General features: G+C 42.5%; 1 protein-coding gene across 3 annotated transcripts; it reads right to left on the reverse strand.

Annotated features, from left to right (window-relative positions):
- Window positions 1-35: 35 nt before the first annotated feature.
- LOC112266506 (integrin, beta 6) lies at window positions 36-18,096 on the reverse strand. Of its 3 annotated transcripts, none has more exons than XM_024444025.2 (16): window positions 17,953-18,096; window positions 14,262-14,337; window positions 13,710-13,789; window positions 12,820-13,018; window positions 12,280-12,526; window positions 11,616-11,781; window positions 11,232-11,393; window positions 10,850-10,945; window positions 10,453-10,542; window positions 8,825-8,959; window positions 8,252-8,669; window positions 7,842-8,064; window positions 3,096-3,193; window positions 2,093-2,209; window positions 1,150-1,316; window positions 36-1,049 (listed from the first exon to the last, which is right to left on the reverse strand). In XM_024444025.2, exons 2-16 carry the CDS (start codon window positions 14,317-14,319, stop codon window positions 945-947), a joined length of 2,361 nt encoding a protein of 786 aa, XP_024299793.2. In that variant the 5' UTR covers window positions 14,320-14,337; window positions 17,953-18,096; the 3' UTR covers window positions 36-944. The 3 variants fall into 3 exon arrangements, with proteins under 3 accessions (XP_024299793.2, XP_024299791.2, XP_024299792.2); XM_024444023.2 differs by lacking the exon at window positions 17,953-18,096 and adding an exon at window positions 14,490-14,609; XM_024444024.2 differs by lacking the exon at window positions 17,953-18,096 and having other exon boundaries at window positions 14,262-14,483.
- Window positions 18,097-18,557: the final 461 nt, after the last annotated feature.

The following is an 18,557-nucleotide window of genomic DNA, read 5'->3' on the forward strand; positions in this document are numbered from 1 at the left end:
ACACTCAACGATAACAAATCAAAACATGAAGCTGATGATGTGGCAACAACTTAAAAGTTCAACTTTATTTTTGCGCCATACATTAAAGTTAGTCAATTATTCTTCTCAAAATGATTCCAATCAAGATTACACAATTCAAGGCTCAGCCTCGACTCAAAACCCAAAGCAAAACATTCATAACACAAAAAAAACATGAAACATTATTGCAGTAGTATCAAGCCTACTCAGCTTATTCTTAGTTTTAGGCTACCTATGACCCAACCCAAAGTCTATGAAAAAAAGTAAAGATGTAGGTTCTTAATTTGAGCCAGTTTGCTACATCAAGAAAATAACCCTGCAGCAACCAGAAATGTAAATTATTATGTGGATTACAATTAATGGACAAATCTGACATTTCAAAGTGGAAATTACAAACTTCAGAAACCTTTTTAAACCTCAAATACACCACAAGTTTTGCATTTCCTGCATTGCAGGAAAGTTCTCCTGCAACAGGGTGATCAAATTAAAATCCTACATCTGTAACAACCTAAATGGGAAAATCCAGTGTTCAGTTTCAGCAGAGCGTTTGTACCAAAGACAACTTTAAGAGCAGCAAAGTCAAAGTCATTTCATGTAGAGATGATTCATAGCTAGACATTCCATTGTCTGTCTGCTGATATGAGATAGCATCCCTGAAGAAGATCCAGACCTTATGGAGTGATACAATGTTGCACATTGTGGCGATTACAATTTGTCCTTACACCATACACATACAATCACACACACTTGCATGCACACACACGCACACACACACACACACACACACACACACACACACACACACACACACACACACACACATAGATAGATACTATACAACATAAACATCTCCACAACTGCCCTAACGGACTTCCAGTGCACTCAACTGCTGGTAAATATTTTACATATACAAGCTGATGTCATCATCAGTAGCCATCCATTGAATGAATATCAACTTTCGGTCCCCCTGCACTTTTATAAGTTACATTTTTGAACGTTGATGTCGAGCTTCTAAACAGAGGGTTTGTACCCTGTGGAGAAAGAAAAAAAACTGTTTAACAGTAAATTATACAAGAATTTCAAAGTAACTGACATGAGACAGAGCAAATGAGGACAAGGACACCATCTTACCGACTGCCATTTAGCCTTTGCCCTCTCGGCCTCAAACTTGGCGACCTCATTGCGGTCGTGGACTGAGATCAACAGCTTCCACACCCCCAGCAGGATGAGGCCGATGGTGAGAATGGACAGAGAGACCCCCAGTACTATCATAGCTATGTTGGGGGGCTCAGGACAGTCTGGAAGGATGGAGAGAGAGAGAGAGAGAGAGAGAGCGAGCGAGAGAGAGAGACACACACAGTTACGTCCGTAGTCATTACAGAGACACATTTTTGAGGTGTAATTGTAATAGCAAGTTTTGTTAGCACAATTAGCGAGATAAATTAGTTGATTATTAGAGTAACCGTTACCCTGGTTGTGATAGAAATGGAGAACTTTTATGCTAATGTTATGAATATATATTTTATATTGGTCACATGATGAGTCTGATCATTACAGTGATCAGACTCATCATTTGCTCCAGAGTGGCGCAGCAATCTAAGGCACTGCATCTTGAGGCGTCACTGCAGACACCCTGGTTCGATTCCAGGCTGTATCACAACCGGCTGTGATTGGGAGTCCCATAGGGCGGCGCACAATTGGCCCAGTGTCACCCGGGTTTGGCCGGTGTAGGCCGTCATTGTCAATAAGTATTTGTTCTCAACTGACTTGCCTGGTTAAATAAAGGTAATAACAAATATAAACAATTATATGGAAACAGATCATTGGGCATTCCGTTCCCTATGTTTCCCACTGAGATATTCACCTCTGCCTGTTAACGGACTTACTGTATGTCCCATCAGATTCACTAAGCCCCTTTACCGGTTGCACTCGCTACTTCCGCAAAGGACTGTATAAAAACGATTCACCATGACGGTCTACGTTCACTTAAACCTCTGGCCTCGTTCCTTCGCATGCGCGACCTTCATTCTCTCACTGTTCGTACTTTTATGTGACGTTCAAAAACCTCTCTTACCGTACATCTTTAGATTATACACAGTGCTCCCTGCGTCTCCAGCCACCACACTGAAAGAGATGAAGCAGTTGTTCTCACTCTTTAGGGTACACAGTGTGGACCGGCTCTCATCGTATTCTGAAAAGGAATGTGGACACATACACCGGCTATGAAGATGGGATGAATGAAAAAACGCCATACATCAACTTCCCTCTGCATTGTAAGAGGACGTAAGAGGATACCCTCCTCTCTATTCTGCTGCCAATATGATTCCCATATCAAAGGCCAAGATCTATGTTGTGTGAATGTGTGTGTGCGTGTGTCACACCATTGCATTTCACATCTGAGTCCTGAAGATCCGGTGCGATGATCAGATACACCGCTCAGCTTGCATTAGTGTGAGCGGGTTCAAAATAAGCTCCCCTTGAAAGGAACAAACCCGCAAGAGTCAGTCCCTTGTATCTTCGACCCGCACCACAATAGCCCCATGGTAAATAATATGTTCCCCTTTGTCTAGCGTCTGATGAACACCGGACTCAGACAGTGTTCTGATGGAGAGGGTTGAAGAGAGAGAGAGAGAGAGAGAGAGAGAGAGAGAGAGAGAGAGTGAAGACAGGGGCACGGAGAGACACTTGATGGAGGACGGGCCAGCATACCTCCAGATCTCTGACTCAAGGGAGAACTTTACATGCTAGTCTGTTTACTGCCCACGCGGGGCAAACAACATGGGCGATCATATTAAAAAGGTAGGAGAAAGGGCCAGACAGGAGAAAGTTCCCACCAGGAACTTCTTCATCGAGGTTGGCAAGGAAACAGTGTACCATTGTGGGATCCAGACATAGTCTGGCATCAAGCCTAGCAATCACACATTTGATTAAAACAAGTGGTACAATCTGGAGAGGTGTGTGTCATGCTGTTTCTGATGTTCTCTCTCTCTCGCTAGTTCTCATTTCACTCTTCACAAAATTCGTTTGAATCTTATCCGTCATGATTCAGCTACCCGTGACAGGCAGGAGTAACTAACCTGTGGAATTGTTGACGAAGACGTGAGGGACGCTGCACCTTTGGACACACTCCTCTGTGGCCTCGTCTTCTGCTTGCAGATGACACTCCACACAGGTTCTGAGGAACACACACACACAACATCTGTCACGTGTTGAGTGCTGGCCTTAAGAGGAGGGTTATTTGTGTTCCCTGATAAAGAATGAACAGAAGAAGCCTTAGCCAGATTTCAGTTTGTTCCCAAGGTTGCTCTCTCCCTCTCTCTCTCTCTCTCTCTCTCTCTCTCGCTCTCTCTCCCTCTCTCTCTCTTTCTCTCTCTCTCTCTCTCTCTCTCTCTCTCTCTCTCCCTCTCTCTCTCTTTCTCTCTCTCTCTCTCTCCCTCTCTCTTTCTCTCTCTTCTCTCTCTCTCTCTCTCTCTCTCTCTCTCTCTCTCTCTCTCTCTCTCTCTCTCTCTCCCTTTCTCTCTCTCTCTCTCTCTCTCTCTCCCTCTCTCTCCCCTTTCTCTCTCTCTCTCCCTTTCTGTCTCTCTCTCTCTCCTCTCTCTCTCTCTCCTTTCTCTCTCTCTCTCTCTCTCTCTCTCTCTCTCTTTCTCTCTCTCTCTCTCTCCCCTTTCTCTCTCTCTCTCTCCCTCTCTCTCCTCTCTCTCTCTCTCTCTCTCTCTCTCTCTCTCTCTCTCGCTCAATTCAATTCAATTCAAGGGGCTTTATTGGCATGGGAAACATGTGTTAACATTGCCAAAGCAAGTGAGGTAGATAATATATAAATATACAAAGTGAAATAAATATATAAAGTGAATATATAAAGTGAAATAAACAATAAAAATTAACAGTAAACATTACACATACAGAAGTTTCAAAACAATAAAGACAATCCAAATGTCATATTATATATATATACAGTGTTTTAACAATGTACAAATGGTTAAAGGACACAAGATAAAATAAATAAGCATAAATATGGGTCTCTCTCTCTCTCTCTCTCTCTCTCTCTCTGTCTGTCTGTCTGTCTGTCTGTGTAGTCTAGCACATAATGGTGGTGTCAGATGGACTGTGTGTGTTGGCTGTCTTTTGATGCCCTCAGTACTGAAAAGAGGCGACAACAAAGACAATAACCCTTAATCAACGTAAAGACCGGCAAGAATCAATTAGTCAAATAAAAAGGTAAACATTATTGGTTATTATTGGACCTCAAAACAGTTTCTGCTGAACATGACCCAGGTTTCACAGGATGTGGGCTAGTGTGGAACAGGAACAAGATTTCACAGGATGTTGTCACACCCTGACCATAGTTTGCTTTGTATGTTTCTATGTTTAGTTTGGTCAGGGTGTGATCTGAATGGGCATTCTATGTTGTGTGTCTAGTTTGTCTGTTTCTGTGTTTGGCCTGATATGGTTCTCAATCAGAGGCAGGTGTTAGTCATTGTCTCTGATTGGGAACCATATTTAGGTAGCCTGTTTGGTGTTGGGGTTTGTGGGTGATTGTTCCTGTCTTTGTGTTTGTTACACCAGATAGGGCTGTTTTCGTTTTTTTCACAGTTTCTTGTTTTTTGTATATTGTTCTATTTTCATCTTTATTAAAGATGTATCATAATAACCACGCTGCGTTTTGGTCCGCCTCTCCTTCAACAGAAGAATCCCGTTACAGATGTGGGCTAGTGTGGAACAGGAACAAGATTTCACAGGATGTGGGCTAGTGTGGAACAGGAACAAGATTTCACAGGATGTGGGCTAGTGTGGTCTAGACATTTGCTATAAGTGTTGGGATCTCATCACTTTCAGTACTGTATTTGTTTGCTGTACTGTCTACAGTCGCTGTTGCCATTCCTGAAACAGATATCCTACAGTGCCTTCAGAAAGTATTCACACCACATGAGGTTTTCCACATTCTGAATTTTGTGTCACTGGCCAACACACAATATCCTATAATTTCAAACTGGAATTATGTTTTTACAACATGGTACTATTTAATTCAGGATGAAAAGCTGAAATGTCATGAAGCAATAAGTCAACCCCTTTGTTATGGCAAGCCTAAAGAAGTTCAGGAGTAAAAATGTGCTCAACAAGTCACATAATAAGTTGCATGGACTCTGTGTGCAATAATAGTGTTTAACATGATTTTTGAACGACTACCTCATCTCTGCACCCCACACATACAATTATCTGAATGGTCCCTCAGTCAAGCAGTGAATTTCAAACACAGATTCAACCACAAAGACCAGGGAGGTTTTCCAATGCCTTATTAATTACCATTTGGATGGTGTAGCAATACACCCAGTCATTACAAAGATACAGGCGTCCTTACTAACTCAGTTGCTAGAGGAAGGAAACCGCTCAGAGATTTCACCATGAGGTCAATATTGACTTTAAAACAGTTACAGAGTTTAATGGCTGTGATAGGAGTAAAAACTGAGAATGGATCAACAACATTATAGCTACTCCACAATACTAACCTATATGACAGTGTTACTCCACAATACTAACCTACATGACAGTGTTACTCCACAATACTAACCTAAATGACAGTGTTACTCCACAATACTAACCTATATGGCAGTGTTACTCCACAATACTAACCTACATGACAGTGTTACTCCACAATACTAACCTACATGACAGTGTTACTCCACAATACTAACCTATATGACAGTGTTACTCCACAATACTAACCTACATGACAGTGTTACTCCACAATACTAACCTACATGACAGTGTTACTCCACAATACTAACCTATATGGCAGTGTTACTCCACAATACTAACCTGCATGACAGTGTTACTCCACAATACTAACCTATATGACAGTGTTACTCCACAATACTAACCTATATGACAGTGTTACTCCACAATACTAACCTATATGACAGTGTTACTCCACAATACTAACCTATATGACAGTGTTACTCCACAATACTAACCTATATGACAGTGTTACTCCACAATACTAACCTATATGACAGTGTTACTCCACAATACTAACCTATATGACAGTGTTACTCCATAATACTAACCTATATGACAGTGTTACTCCACAATACTAACCTATATGACAGTGTTACTCCACAATACTAACCTATATGAAGTGTTACTCCACAATACTAACCTATATGACAGTGTTACTCCATAATACTAACCTATATGACAGTGTTACTCCACAATACTAACCTATATGACAGTGTTACTCCACAATACTAACCTACATGACAGTGTTACTCCACAATGCTAACCTATATGACAGTGTTACTCCACAATACTAACCTATATGACAGTGTTACTCCACAATACTAACCTATATGACAGTGTTACTCCACAATACTAACCTATATGACAGTGTTACTCCATAATACTAACCTATATGACAGTGTTACTCCACAATACTAACCTATATGACAGTGTTACTCCATAATACTAACCTATATGAAAGTGTTACTCCACAATACTAACCTATATGACAGTGTTACTCCACAATACTAACCTACATGACAGTGTTACTCCACAATGCTAACCTATATGACAGTGTTACTCCATAATACTAACCTATATGACAGTGTTACTCCACAATACTAACCTATATGACAGTGTTACTCCACAATACTAACCTATATGACAGTGTTACTCCATAATACTAACCTATATGACAGTGTTACTCCACAATACTAACCTATATGACAGTGTTACTCCACAATACTAACCTATATGACAGTGTTACTCCACAATACTAACCTATATGACAGTGTTACTCCACAATACTAACCTATATGACAGTGTTACTCCATAATACTAACCTATGACAGTGTTACTCCATAATACTAACCTATATGACAGTGTTACTCCATAATACTAACCTATATGACAGTGTTACTCCATAATACTAACCTATATGACAGTGAAAAGAATGAAGCCTGTATGAAATACAACTATTCCAAAACATGCATCCTGTTTGCAACAAGGCACTAAAGTAAAACAGTTAAAAAATGTGGTAAAGAAATTAACTTTATGCCCCGAATACAAAATGTTATGTTTGGGGCAAATCCAACACAAGTGAGTGCCGGTCTGAGTACCGGTCTTGATATTTTTAAGCATGGTGGTGGCTGCATCGACAAGGACTAGGGAGTTTTTTGAGGGATAAAACTAAACGGAATAGAGCTGAGCACAGGAAAAATCCTAGAGGAAAACCTGGTTCAGTCTGCTTTCCAACAGACACTGAGAGACAAATTCATCTTTCAGCTGGACAATAACTTAAGACACAAGGCCAAATATACACTGGAGTTGTTTACCAAGATGACATTGAATGTTCCTGATTGGCCTAGTTAGTTTTTACTTATATTGGCTTGAAAATCTATGTCAAGACTTGAAAATGGCTGTCTAGCAATGATCAACAACCAACTTGACAGAGCTTGAAGAATTTTTAAAAGAATAATGTGTAATCCAGGTGTGCAAAGCGCTTAGTGATTTACCCAGAAAGACTCACAGCTGTAATCACTGCCAAAGGTGATTCTAACATGCATTGACTCAAGGGTGTGAATACTTATGTAAATGAGATATTTCTGGATTTAATTTTTAACACATTTGCAGAAATGTCTAAAAACATGTCACTTTGTCATTATGGGGTAATGTGTGTAGATGGGTGCGAATTTGTATTTATTTAATCTATTTTGAATTCAGGCTGTAACACAACAAAATGTGGAATAAGTCAAGGGGCATGAATAGTTTCTGAAGGCCCTGTAATATATGACCCACTGGGAAACTGGACAGACGTGTGTTCCTCTTACCTAGCTGAGGTACAGGAGTCTCCACAGGTAGGGCACCTTTCACAGGTGTCTCCAGAGGCTCCGGGCATGGAACACACACACTTCCCGCACACACACTTCCCCCGTCCGCTGCACAGCGCTCCGTCCTCCGACACACACGTGTCCCTGCTGCTGCTGCAGTTACAGTACTCCCCTATCCAGCCGCTATGACACACACACTCGCCGCAGTCACAGTCCCCGTGACCTACACACACACACACACACATTAGCACATTAGCACGCAAGAAAGTAACTACAGTATATCCTGAAGGTCATATGTTATATTACTGAGTCATTGTGATGTCAGTACATTATCTGCTTTCATCAAAAGAGGAAGAGGTGAAACCACAACGCTCGTCATGAGAGTCCGTGTTTCGACCGTACGTACACACCTCCACAGAGTAACCCTCGGAACCTCACACACGAGAAGTCGTCACACTCGCAGTAGGCCCCGTAGACGCGTCCGAAACTAGACGGGTGACACACACACTGGCCGCAGTAACACTCCCCTTGCCCGCTACAGGACTCCGAAGCGCCACTGGCCTTGCAGTTACTGCTCTGGACGCTCTCCTCCGTACACTCACACTTGGAACCCATGTACCCGGGATCACACAGACAGGAGCCACACTCCAGAGATCCCCGGCCCAGGCTGCAGTGGCTGCTGTTGGGCTCGGGGGTCTGCTGACAGGCACAGGAGCACAGGGACTCCAGGTCTATCTCCAGGGGGTCCTGAAAGCCCACCGGTTTGATGAGGAAACGCTGGGGACCGTCGAGACACTCAGAGAGTTCTACAGTCACGTTGAAGGAGACCTGGGAATCACAGAGATTGAAGGGTGGGTGTTATATCATACATGCATTGAGGTGGCTGTATAGTCCGTTGGAAACTTGTTTTACGACAATATGAAAATATAGGAATATTGTTCTTTAATATCATTGACCAGCTGACGAGCAAAATGGGAACAAACCGTGTCTCCAGCTTTGACGTTGGAGCATCGTTTCTGTCCAGGTAGTACCGTCCCATCCTGACAGATCGCTGTGAAGGAGATCTGTAGATCCTCTGTGTCTCCTAGCACCTCCAGCTCTATCTCAGACCGCAGCTCCTGGAAACACAAAGGTAACCTATAACGGGGTCATGGTCAGGTCCTAGACCTCATGAGGGAAGAGTTCAGGTAAGAGTCTTTTTGTAGTTTATTCAATGCTGTATTTTACCTCACACTCAATGATTATGCTGTCTCTTTAGTGTGGGGGGGGTGTAATAGGTGTGTGTGTGTGTGTGTGTGTGTGTGTGTGTGTGTGTGTGTGTGTGTGTGTGTGTGTGTGTGTGTGTGTGTGTGTGCGTGTGTGCTTGTGTGTATGTGTGTGCGTGTGTGTGTATGTGTGTGTGTGTGTGTGTGTGTGTGTGTGTGTGTGTGTGTGTGTGTGTGTGTGTGTGTGTGTGTGTGTGTGTGTGTGTGTGTGTGTGTGTGTGTGTGTGTGTGTGTGTGAAAGAGAGAAAGGGAACCATTATAAGCTTCTGCAACCACTGACTTATTACACCCTTTTTAAGTCTACAGTATGTTCCAACACTGCTAAGGTTTACTCAGCTGGGCCTATTCATTCCTAGTCTTCCACTATATAGGTAAGTCCCTTTCTCTGAGCAGTGTGAGTCATGATCCCTGTAACTTCCCAGGTATTCCGTCAAGCTCCCAGGTATCCCAGGTGTTAGTAGCCAATCACCACAGGGTATATTGAGGTAGATATGACTCTAATATAACTCTTTCTCTAAGTGAGCACAGTGTTGACAGAGTACTTGACATTTTTTACCTTTCAGTTCCTTTGGGGAAGATGTGGTCTGTGTGATGCCTGAGAGAAACAGCTTGAGCTGAGACACCGTGTACTCATGTACAGTGTACTAGGAGGAGCACTAAATCAATATCTAGCTATCACAAAAATAAGCTACATCGGTAATGTGGCTAACCTCTTAATCGCTTTCACATAAAGTATGTCCTGTACATTTCGTATTGTGCTAGATGCTAGATGCTAAGTGCTTTGCCATTAGCTCGGTGATGAATAAAGCCCCCTTGGCATAACTAGAGGAGCCAGACGTGACTTGGCTATGGTAGGCTGTTCAGGAAGTGTCTGATGAAGTGATTAGAAGCTGTGGGTCTGCTCTCATCCCCCTCAACGCACACACACACACACACACCACTCGCGCATACCCTCGTGCACACACTCATACACACACACACACACACACACGCTGCCTGTAGGCCTGAAGCCAATAGGGATTAGACTGTAGGGAGGAACAGCGAGCCACGATAGAGGATCAAACAGCAGGGGCGAGTGCAGACCTGCTGACAGCATACCGAGGTGCAGAGAGGAGAGGAAGAGAGGGGGAAGAGAGGGGGAAGAGAGGGGGAAGGAACGGGGATGAGAGAGAGGAGGGAGAGGGGTGGTGGGGAGAGGAGGGAGAGAGAAGAGATAAACAGAAAGGAAGGATCTAACCCGAGGGAGAAGGTCAGAGGTCACTGTGTCCATGTACTCCGCAAGTCTCAATAGTCCTGCTAACTAACAAACACACTGTACTCCCACAGTGACAGAATCGTATTCTCACTTTATACGCCGTCACAATCAGTTCCAGGATGTTCCTTGAATCTGACTCCAGAACCCCCACCGTGGCGCCAGGTATGAAACTTGCATAGTTCTGTGATAAAACACACAACAGACACACTGTCACTGTTCATGTAGGTTGGCCGACCAGTCACAGCAACATCATAAGGAAGTAAAGTTCTACCGAAAACAGGAAGAAGAGAGGGCTTGTTCCAACACGTCTACTGAGAGCAGGTAGCGAATCAAATATGCAAACCCCAACGATACACAGAGATACATTTTCCTTCTCCATTCCATAACCGGCTTGCCGCATACCTCGTTTCCACCCGGTGTTTTCTGACAGGTAAACGTCACATAGCTGTTGGGAAAAGGACAATGGAGGGAGAAGGAGAAGTTCTCACCTCGTAGTTGTGTTTCTGATTTTCCGTCACAGCGAATATCAGCAGGATATTATTGTCCACCAGTTTATCCATCAGCTGTCCCAGAGTTGGGTATTCCTGGACGGACAAAGTCAGTATTTAAAAACCTCAGACTATAGTATTTCATCCCAATGAATGAAACAATTACATGTATTTCTAAAGCCCTTTTCACATCAACAGTAATAAAAAGTGATTTAGTGACCCGGCCTAGGCCCCAAAGAGCCAGTAGTCTTTACAGTAAAGGGACACTCCTTTACCATGGACAGGAATGAAAGCCATGTTATAGTATCATAAACAGTGAATCCTTGTACTACAACCCCAGTCATAGAAGTAATAAATGAATCTGATGTGACTGTCCCCTTACCAGATGGGCAGCCATAGAGTATTCATTGTTGCTGTCCAGATGGCACTCCCCGTCGTTAGGGACGACGATGCCTGACATCTTGCTGTCCATCCCAAAGTGAGAGTCGGCGTCGCTCACAAACACCAGCAGACGCATGGAGTCGTTCCTCCAGCCTATCTTGTCCTAACAGGGAGAGATGAGAGATTATTATACCGCAATAATACTATAGTCCGTTGTCAAAGCACGCCCGAAGTTCCCTTGAAAAATAAAGATATTCTATTCCCTCCCTTTAGATTCTATTCTGCAGTATTATTTTCTATTCGGCTCTATTCTATTCTGTTAAAAATGGCTACCATCTTTGGGGACAAATCAAATCAAACCTGAACCACAGACCCTCTCACTTACCCCACAGACAGCAGCCTGCATAATGGCATCGAAGCCACACTCCGGCAGGTCGATGTTGGCAGACACACGCTGGTTGGTGATGATATTGTTGAACTTCTCTGTGCTGCTGGTGAGGGGTAGGACGTGTTTGTATCCAAACGTTGGCAGACAGCTCTCATCCACACTCCTGCATGGGAATACCATGGAGAAACATAGCGTATTACATCTATGACCGGGGTTCCCCCTCTAAGACAAATTCAAAATAACAGAACTTTCCATGACTTCCCATGTCTACAGATAAGACATTGGGGGCCAAATATTTCCATCACCGTTTAACTAATGAATTATTACTAGATATTACTATTACTAACAACAAGTAAGCTTGTTATAGACATACTCAAAAACACTGTGTCGTTTACTAAGCTCTTTTAGTGAGAAAATCTGTCTCTTCCACAGAAAGATGGTCCTTTGTTGGTAGAGTTGGCACTTGTAACCCCAGGGTAGTGGGTTTTGATTCCCGGGGACACCCATACATATTCACACATGACCGTAAGTCGCTTTGGATAAAAGTGTCCGCTAAATGGCATATATTATATTATTATATAAAGAAAGTGCTCTTCATTTGTACTTCAACCATAGAGGATGTGGTTTTCAATTCAGTTCTCACAAGCACACTGTACCCTACCTACAAGGGTTATCCAGCTCTCCAGGAGTGATCTTAATGAACGGGAGGACTGGTTTCTCAACGAAGGACCCAAATCCAAGTCTGAATTTACTGGTGAGCTTTGCCATCTCCTTGGACAGGGTGGAGCCCAAGTCTTTAATCATCTCCAGGTCGTCAATCATGGAGGCTGAGAGGTCCATCAGGTAGTAGATGTCTACAGGGTAGTCTTCTGTCTGCTGCACACTGACCTGGAAGGTCACCTCACTGCCTGAAAGAAAAAATAAGAAACTGTTTTCTGTCTCTCTCTCTCCGGGCTCCATTCAGTTCAAGGTCTGACCATGCTAGTGAGAAATTCTATTGATATTATTATCTTGATGTGAAAAATGGTGTGAAAATATAAATTAAACATCCTTCATTCATCAAAAAAGAGTTTCTAAATCAACTTCAAATCACCGCCAGCGTGTACCCACAGTGTGAGCAGTGTGCCCAATAGCTGTATAAATAATGGACACAGCGACTGCCCCCAGGTCTCCATCAGTAACTGTATAAATAGGGGTTTACCAGTTCTGAGTTTGAGGGCCATCTTCTGTGGTGATATCTCTGTGCTGTTGGTATTTCCTGTCTTCTTCCCGAGTGGCTGGTCCCGGAGGACCTCGGAAGTGGTCACTGGGAATTCCACCTGGTCCTGGGGACAGCCTCTCTCTTGGAGGAGGTACGGTGTGTCACATCGCTCACTGATTAAAAACGAGTCCGTGAAATTCTGAGAGGTTAAAAACACCACAAGGTTTTAACTCCCACATTACAACCAATCTGACACAGAGGTGTTTCGTCAGTCAGTAGTCATATTCATACTATAGTACTACCTGAAAGGTAGAACTTCTGAAGATCATTTGCAAATATTGCCACCATTAAATCATTTAACAATATATTTTTTTACTCTGCACTGCAGTTTGCTCCATCAACAACATGTTGCATCAGAATTCCATATCAAGTTAGGCTAGTTGCACATTTATGAATTCATGACACGTTTTCCTGCTGGACTTGCATCAATGTTATCCCCTAGATCAGCGTTCCTCAATAGGCAGTGATTTTATTTTAGTTCTGTGCAAAATATAGATATATATTTTTATACATATATACATTTCGTTCTTGGACATAAAAGACTGTACAATCAGCAGAAAATGGCGTCAACGTTATTTTTATTCAGGAACTCTGTTCCCTAGTATTCCCACGCATAAATAGAGAGGCATATGTGATCGTATCCCAATGTAATTCAAGTTTAAAATCCTTCTGTTTTTGTCAAATATTGCATCTGTTTGGAATTCTTGCGGTCAATTTGTAGGGCACAAATTATTTATAACTATAATGCGGCCCCCCGACCATCCGCTCAAGTAAAAATCGGCCCACGGCTGAATGTAATTGGGTTCCCCTGCCCTAGATGCATAGCCTACCTCTTGTGTGCACCATGCACAGTGGGGACCAAGCTGGAGACACTCGTCACAAGTCACTGCACTGCCAACCGAACATGTTCCTACATGGACACCACACGGGGAATATAGAATATAGAAGTGGTCAGCGTGGTTGTCCCTGTCTAGCACGGGTTACATCTTCTCACGGCACTGCTTGTCTGGCGTGTTATACTTTTGTCTATCAGTATATGAGTGATTGTTTAGTGCCTCTGTCTTTGTGATGCGCCTGGTTAATTTGCGCATGAATAACCAGAGCAAATGCTAGATTATGTTATCATGATAAATCACAATAATAATTGTGGGTGGGGGGGTAAAAATAAATATTTGTATATATAAACCACTGGATCAAATAAACTAATTGAAATGCAATCAATACATTGCATTCATGTATGACGTGGAATATTTACCTCTATAAAAGTAAAATAAAGCTGCTATAATCTTGGGGAAAATCTGGATATGCTGCAGTTACATGTAAGCTTGAAATGAGAAGTTATTTAATTAATCAAAGCCATTTGATCCGGTCTCTGGTCTTACCCTCCACGTTGTTGATCCAATGCCGAAGAATCAGGAGCAGAAGTACAGCAGTTCCCATTGGTCCTCGCGGTTACTACTATAGGCATATGAAAGAACAACCAAACATTCTCTGGTACTCTCATATGTACAGTAAAATTGACAAAACAAACAGGTATTTCCAGCCTTAGTAAGCTTCTCTTGGTATCACTGTCTAGGCTAAACGACAAGAGAATGCGCCGTCTTTCTTACCTGGCAGGAAAGACGTTGAGTGCCTGCGTGGTTCAGACATTCTTACCTGCCCAGCCTTTTATGTTCACTTCCGTACAGGTGAGAACATAAACGGAACGGGACTACAGAGAGTGAGTGAGAAGTGAGTGTACGGACGTGAGCTGTGAGAAGCCAGAGACAACAGCTACATTGAACTGGGTTTTATTTCAATGGAAGATTATATGATAATCGAAATATAACAGAAATGAACTTGTATTTTTACATATATTTATATATATATTTTTAAATCAATATAATTTGTTAGCCTGCAATCTTAAATTGTTATAACAAATATTGAAGTGAAGGTTATGGGATAAATGATCAAATCCATGTATAACTATTTGTACACACAAATTGAATATCTTTGAAATAGTGTTTCAAACGTTCACCAATATTTCAAAAATGGGGAAATAGCATGTTTCATTCTGCCTCTCTAAAGAAGCCTGTAATGTGCCCGAGGACTGATCATTCTTCATTTTAAATCTGCCATGACAGGACCTCGGATTCACTGCAAAATATATAGGCCAGTGTTGAAACTTAGAATATGAGTATTGATGCAGTTACGAAGGCCATAGTATTTGTAAGGTGTGTACATTGACGTATTATACATGGGTAATTCACTTGTATTAATGCCTTATGACCTATAATGGCAACCTGATACATACCTAGGGCAGTAGGCCGATTCCCTAGTGATCACAATATAAATATAAAATATATCACAATATAAATATATTCAGCAGTCATGCGTGCATACATTTGACATGTGGGCGACTCCAGCGGGAATCGTACTCACAACCTTTAGCATTGCGAGCGCCATGCTCTACCGACTGAGCCATACAGGACCGAATACACTTGATCAAGTCAAATCCCAGTGGTTGTAAAACATCATACTTTCGAACTTCCAGAATATGCCCATAGTTCACTTACCCATAGTTCAGTGGGTCATGACTGCCTGTCTGTCAATGTGTTGCAGTATATGTTTAATCAGGTCTTCACTGCCCTGTCCTTGAGATGTATTATATCGTGGCACACATTGTCTTGTTTCTACCATTGTTGCACCGTACTTGTCCTCTGCCACTTTGCAGCTCCCTCCCTAGGGCAGTAGGCCGATTCCCTAGTGATCACAATATAAATATAATATTTTCCATGCAGCATACACTTTTATACAAAGCTCCTTATAGTCATGCGTGCATACATTTGACATGTGGGCGACTCCAGCGGGAATCGTACTCACAACCTTTAGCATTGCGAGCGCCATGCATTGGCTTTAACATCATTCTCATATGTTGTATTGACCTATATAGCGATCTGACCTGATCCATTCTGGAGGTGTGCATAAAAGGGGGGTGTAGGGCAACGTGATAACCATTGTTTATAGGGACAACCAACTGTCCAGACGTGCCACACCGTAAGTCAATATCCCTGAATTACTCAGATGAGATACTGCAACTGAAAACAAATATGTTAATATTTAACATAACAAACCCCTCAGAAATGTACATATCTCAAGGGTTCATTTTGATTTAATGATTAACAGTAGGGACGAAAAACTACATCTCGGGCTCTTTTGAAAAGTAGTCTATTGCTCAATACAAAAATCTTCATAAACTGATGTGTGTGTGTGTGTGCGTGCGTGCGTGTGCGTATGTAAACTGTGAGTGAATAGGTGTGTGCATGTGTGTGAATGTGTGTGTGCGTAGCACATGGATTGTGTGTCTTAACAGGCGGTGTGTGTAGGTGGTAAACAATTGACAGCTGCAGTGTGGATTTCTCAGCTTGTCCGTTCCAGACGGAATATCCTACTAAAGCAGCATCACACCCCTCCGAATCGCAGTAAGCCCCTCATCTGTTACTCCAAACCCCCTCCTCTCCTTCTCTGTTACTCTCCCCTCTCCTCTGCTCCCTTCTCCACTTCTCCTCTCATATTTACTCAACTCTCCAAATGATTCTTCCATTATATTCTCTCCTATAGTCTACTCCTCTTCTCTCCAGTCTTCTGCCACCTTCATCCTTTATCCTGTCCTCCTCCACCCCTAGAGGCGCTCAGCCTTCAGTCATTCCCACTGTCATCCCATCTCAGCTGATGGATGGAGTGACAGTGGAATGACAGTACTTGTCCTCTGCCACTTTGCAGCTCCCTCCATTCTTTATCTGACTAGAGGACAAACATTTGTACTGTTTTACCACCGCTGTTCTGAGAAAGTACACAGGCCACCCATAAAAATCTTTAAAACATATACAAGTGTGACCTTTTAAAATATGATCTGTTGCTATCTGACAACTAAGACATCCATTCATTCATTAAATTGTCTAACCTAATTGTACTACCTAATCCACTCAGGTCATTCATTAAATTGTCCTACTTAATTGTCCTACCTTATCATCTTAGATGTCCATTCTTCCATTAAATGATCCTACCTAACCAGCCCAGATAAACATTATTCCATTAAATGATCCTACCTAACCAGCCCAGATAATCATTATTCCATTAAATTATCCTACCTAACCAGCCCAGATAATCATTCTTCCATGAAATGATCCTACCTAACCAGCCCAGATAATCATTATTTCATTCAACTATCCTACCAAACCAGCCTCGATATTCATTATTTCATTAAATTGTCCTACCTAACCAGCCTAGGTAATCATTATTTAATTCAATTGTCCTACCAAAGCAACATAGATAATCATTCTTTCATTCAATTATCCTACGTAACCATCCTAGATATTCATTATTTCATTAAATGATCCTACCACACCAGCCTAGATATTCATTATTTCAATAAATTGTCCTACCAAATCAGCCCAGATAATCATTATTTAATTAAATTGTCCTACCAAACCAGCCCAAATAATCATTATTTCATTAAATAGTCCTACCAAACCAGCCCAGATAATCATTATTTCATTCAAAGTGTCCTACCAAACCAGCCTAGATATGAATTATTTCACTAAATTGTCCTACCAAACCAGCCCTGTGTCCCAAAAAAGTGTACACCAGCATGTCAATAAACCCTTAGCCAATGTTTGGGTCAGATGGTCATGTCTAACCATACAGTGAGAAATAGAAAAAGCTTATTTTCATATTCAATGTTGCTTTTCCAAGGTTTCATTACCACCATCCGTCCCATTGTAAGGGAGGAAGATTCTCCCACACAAAACCTGCCAGCATTCCTAACGAGACTCCAACCTCTACTCCCGTTGTTGAGACATGAACATGATATTGGCTTTGTCAAGTTTAGGAATTCCCAAGAAACTGAATCCTAGTCATTACTCCTAGTCATTCCTTACAATGAGATGCCTGTTCCGGATTGAACGCAGTACTGGGTGATATGATATCACAGATATATCAGTGTGTGTGTGTGTGTGTGTGTGTGTGTGCCGGGCAGGCCGTGTTAATACACAATACATTACAATGGTCGGCACTGCAATGAGACCAACTCACCTACAGGGGCCTCCTCTAGTACCATGCTGTCCTGTCAAAGGGGCGCTGTGTCCTTGTCACCGCCTGAAAAATGAGGGGAGAGGAATCAGGGAGACGCCGCCACTGCCGCCGGCCCTCAAAACGTCCAGTTGCAACTGCAGCCCTGGGCAGGAGTAACTATAAACCTACAGTAACAGACAGCTTTATGAAGCATGACGCTGCCTGTCCCTCTCACCCTCCCCACTGCCCATGCTCCCAGGCTGATGAGGGTGGAGGGGTGCTGATGAGTGATGGCAGCAACTGCTGGTGGGTCTGAGACATACAAATAACAGCCGTCTTCATTAGAGAGGGATGGTAGCAGAGTAGCAGAGATGCAGATTGACTGACAGGCCAAATGTGCCAGTGTTGCCCTCTCTTGGTTGAGGCAGTAGGTTACAGCTCCCTGTGAGGAACTTGTGTCAAGATGTAAAGCACAAATATTTAGGGCATCTGTGCGTGTGTGTTGTTTATGTCGCTGTCCTGTGTTTGGAAGTGAACATCAAGCCCAGTGAGTTAATTGAATCAAGTGCAGAGGAAGGTCAGAGATGAAAGGAGTGACACTGTATTAATGTTGTCTCTCCCTATGG

Source organism: Oncorhynchus tshawytscha, linkage group LG14, assembly GCF_018296145.1.
Source record: "Oncorhynchus tshawytscha isolate Ot180627B linkage group LG14, Otsh_v2.0, whole genome shotgun sequence".
Classification (NCBI taxonomy): domain Eukaryota; kingdom Metazoa; phylum Chordata; class Actinopteri; order Salmoniformes; family Salmonidae; genus Oncorhynchus; species Oncorhynchus tshawytscha.

Bases quoted from the DNA above. Each gene is read 5' to 3' on its own strand.
- LOC112266506 (XM_024444025.2), bottom strand. From the start codon at position 14,319: ATGGGAACTGCTGTACTTCTGCTCCTGATTCTTCGGCATTGGATCAAC. The intron at 8,065-8,251 runs GTGTGTACGTAC...GTGTGTGTGTAG, and splicing joins CCGAGGGTTACTCTGTGGAG to GTCACGGGGACTGTGACTGC. The intron at 3,194-7,841 runs GTAAGAGGAACA...TGTGTTCCTCAG, and splicing joins GACTCCTGTACCTCAGCTAG to AACCTGTGTGGAGTGTCATC.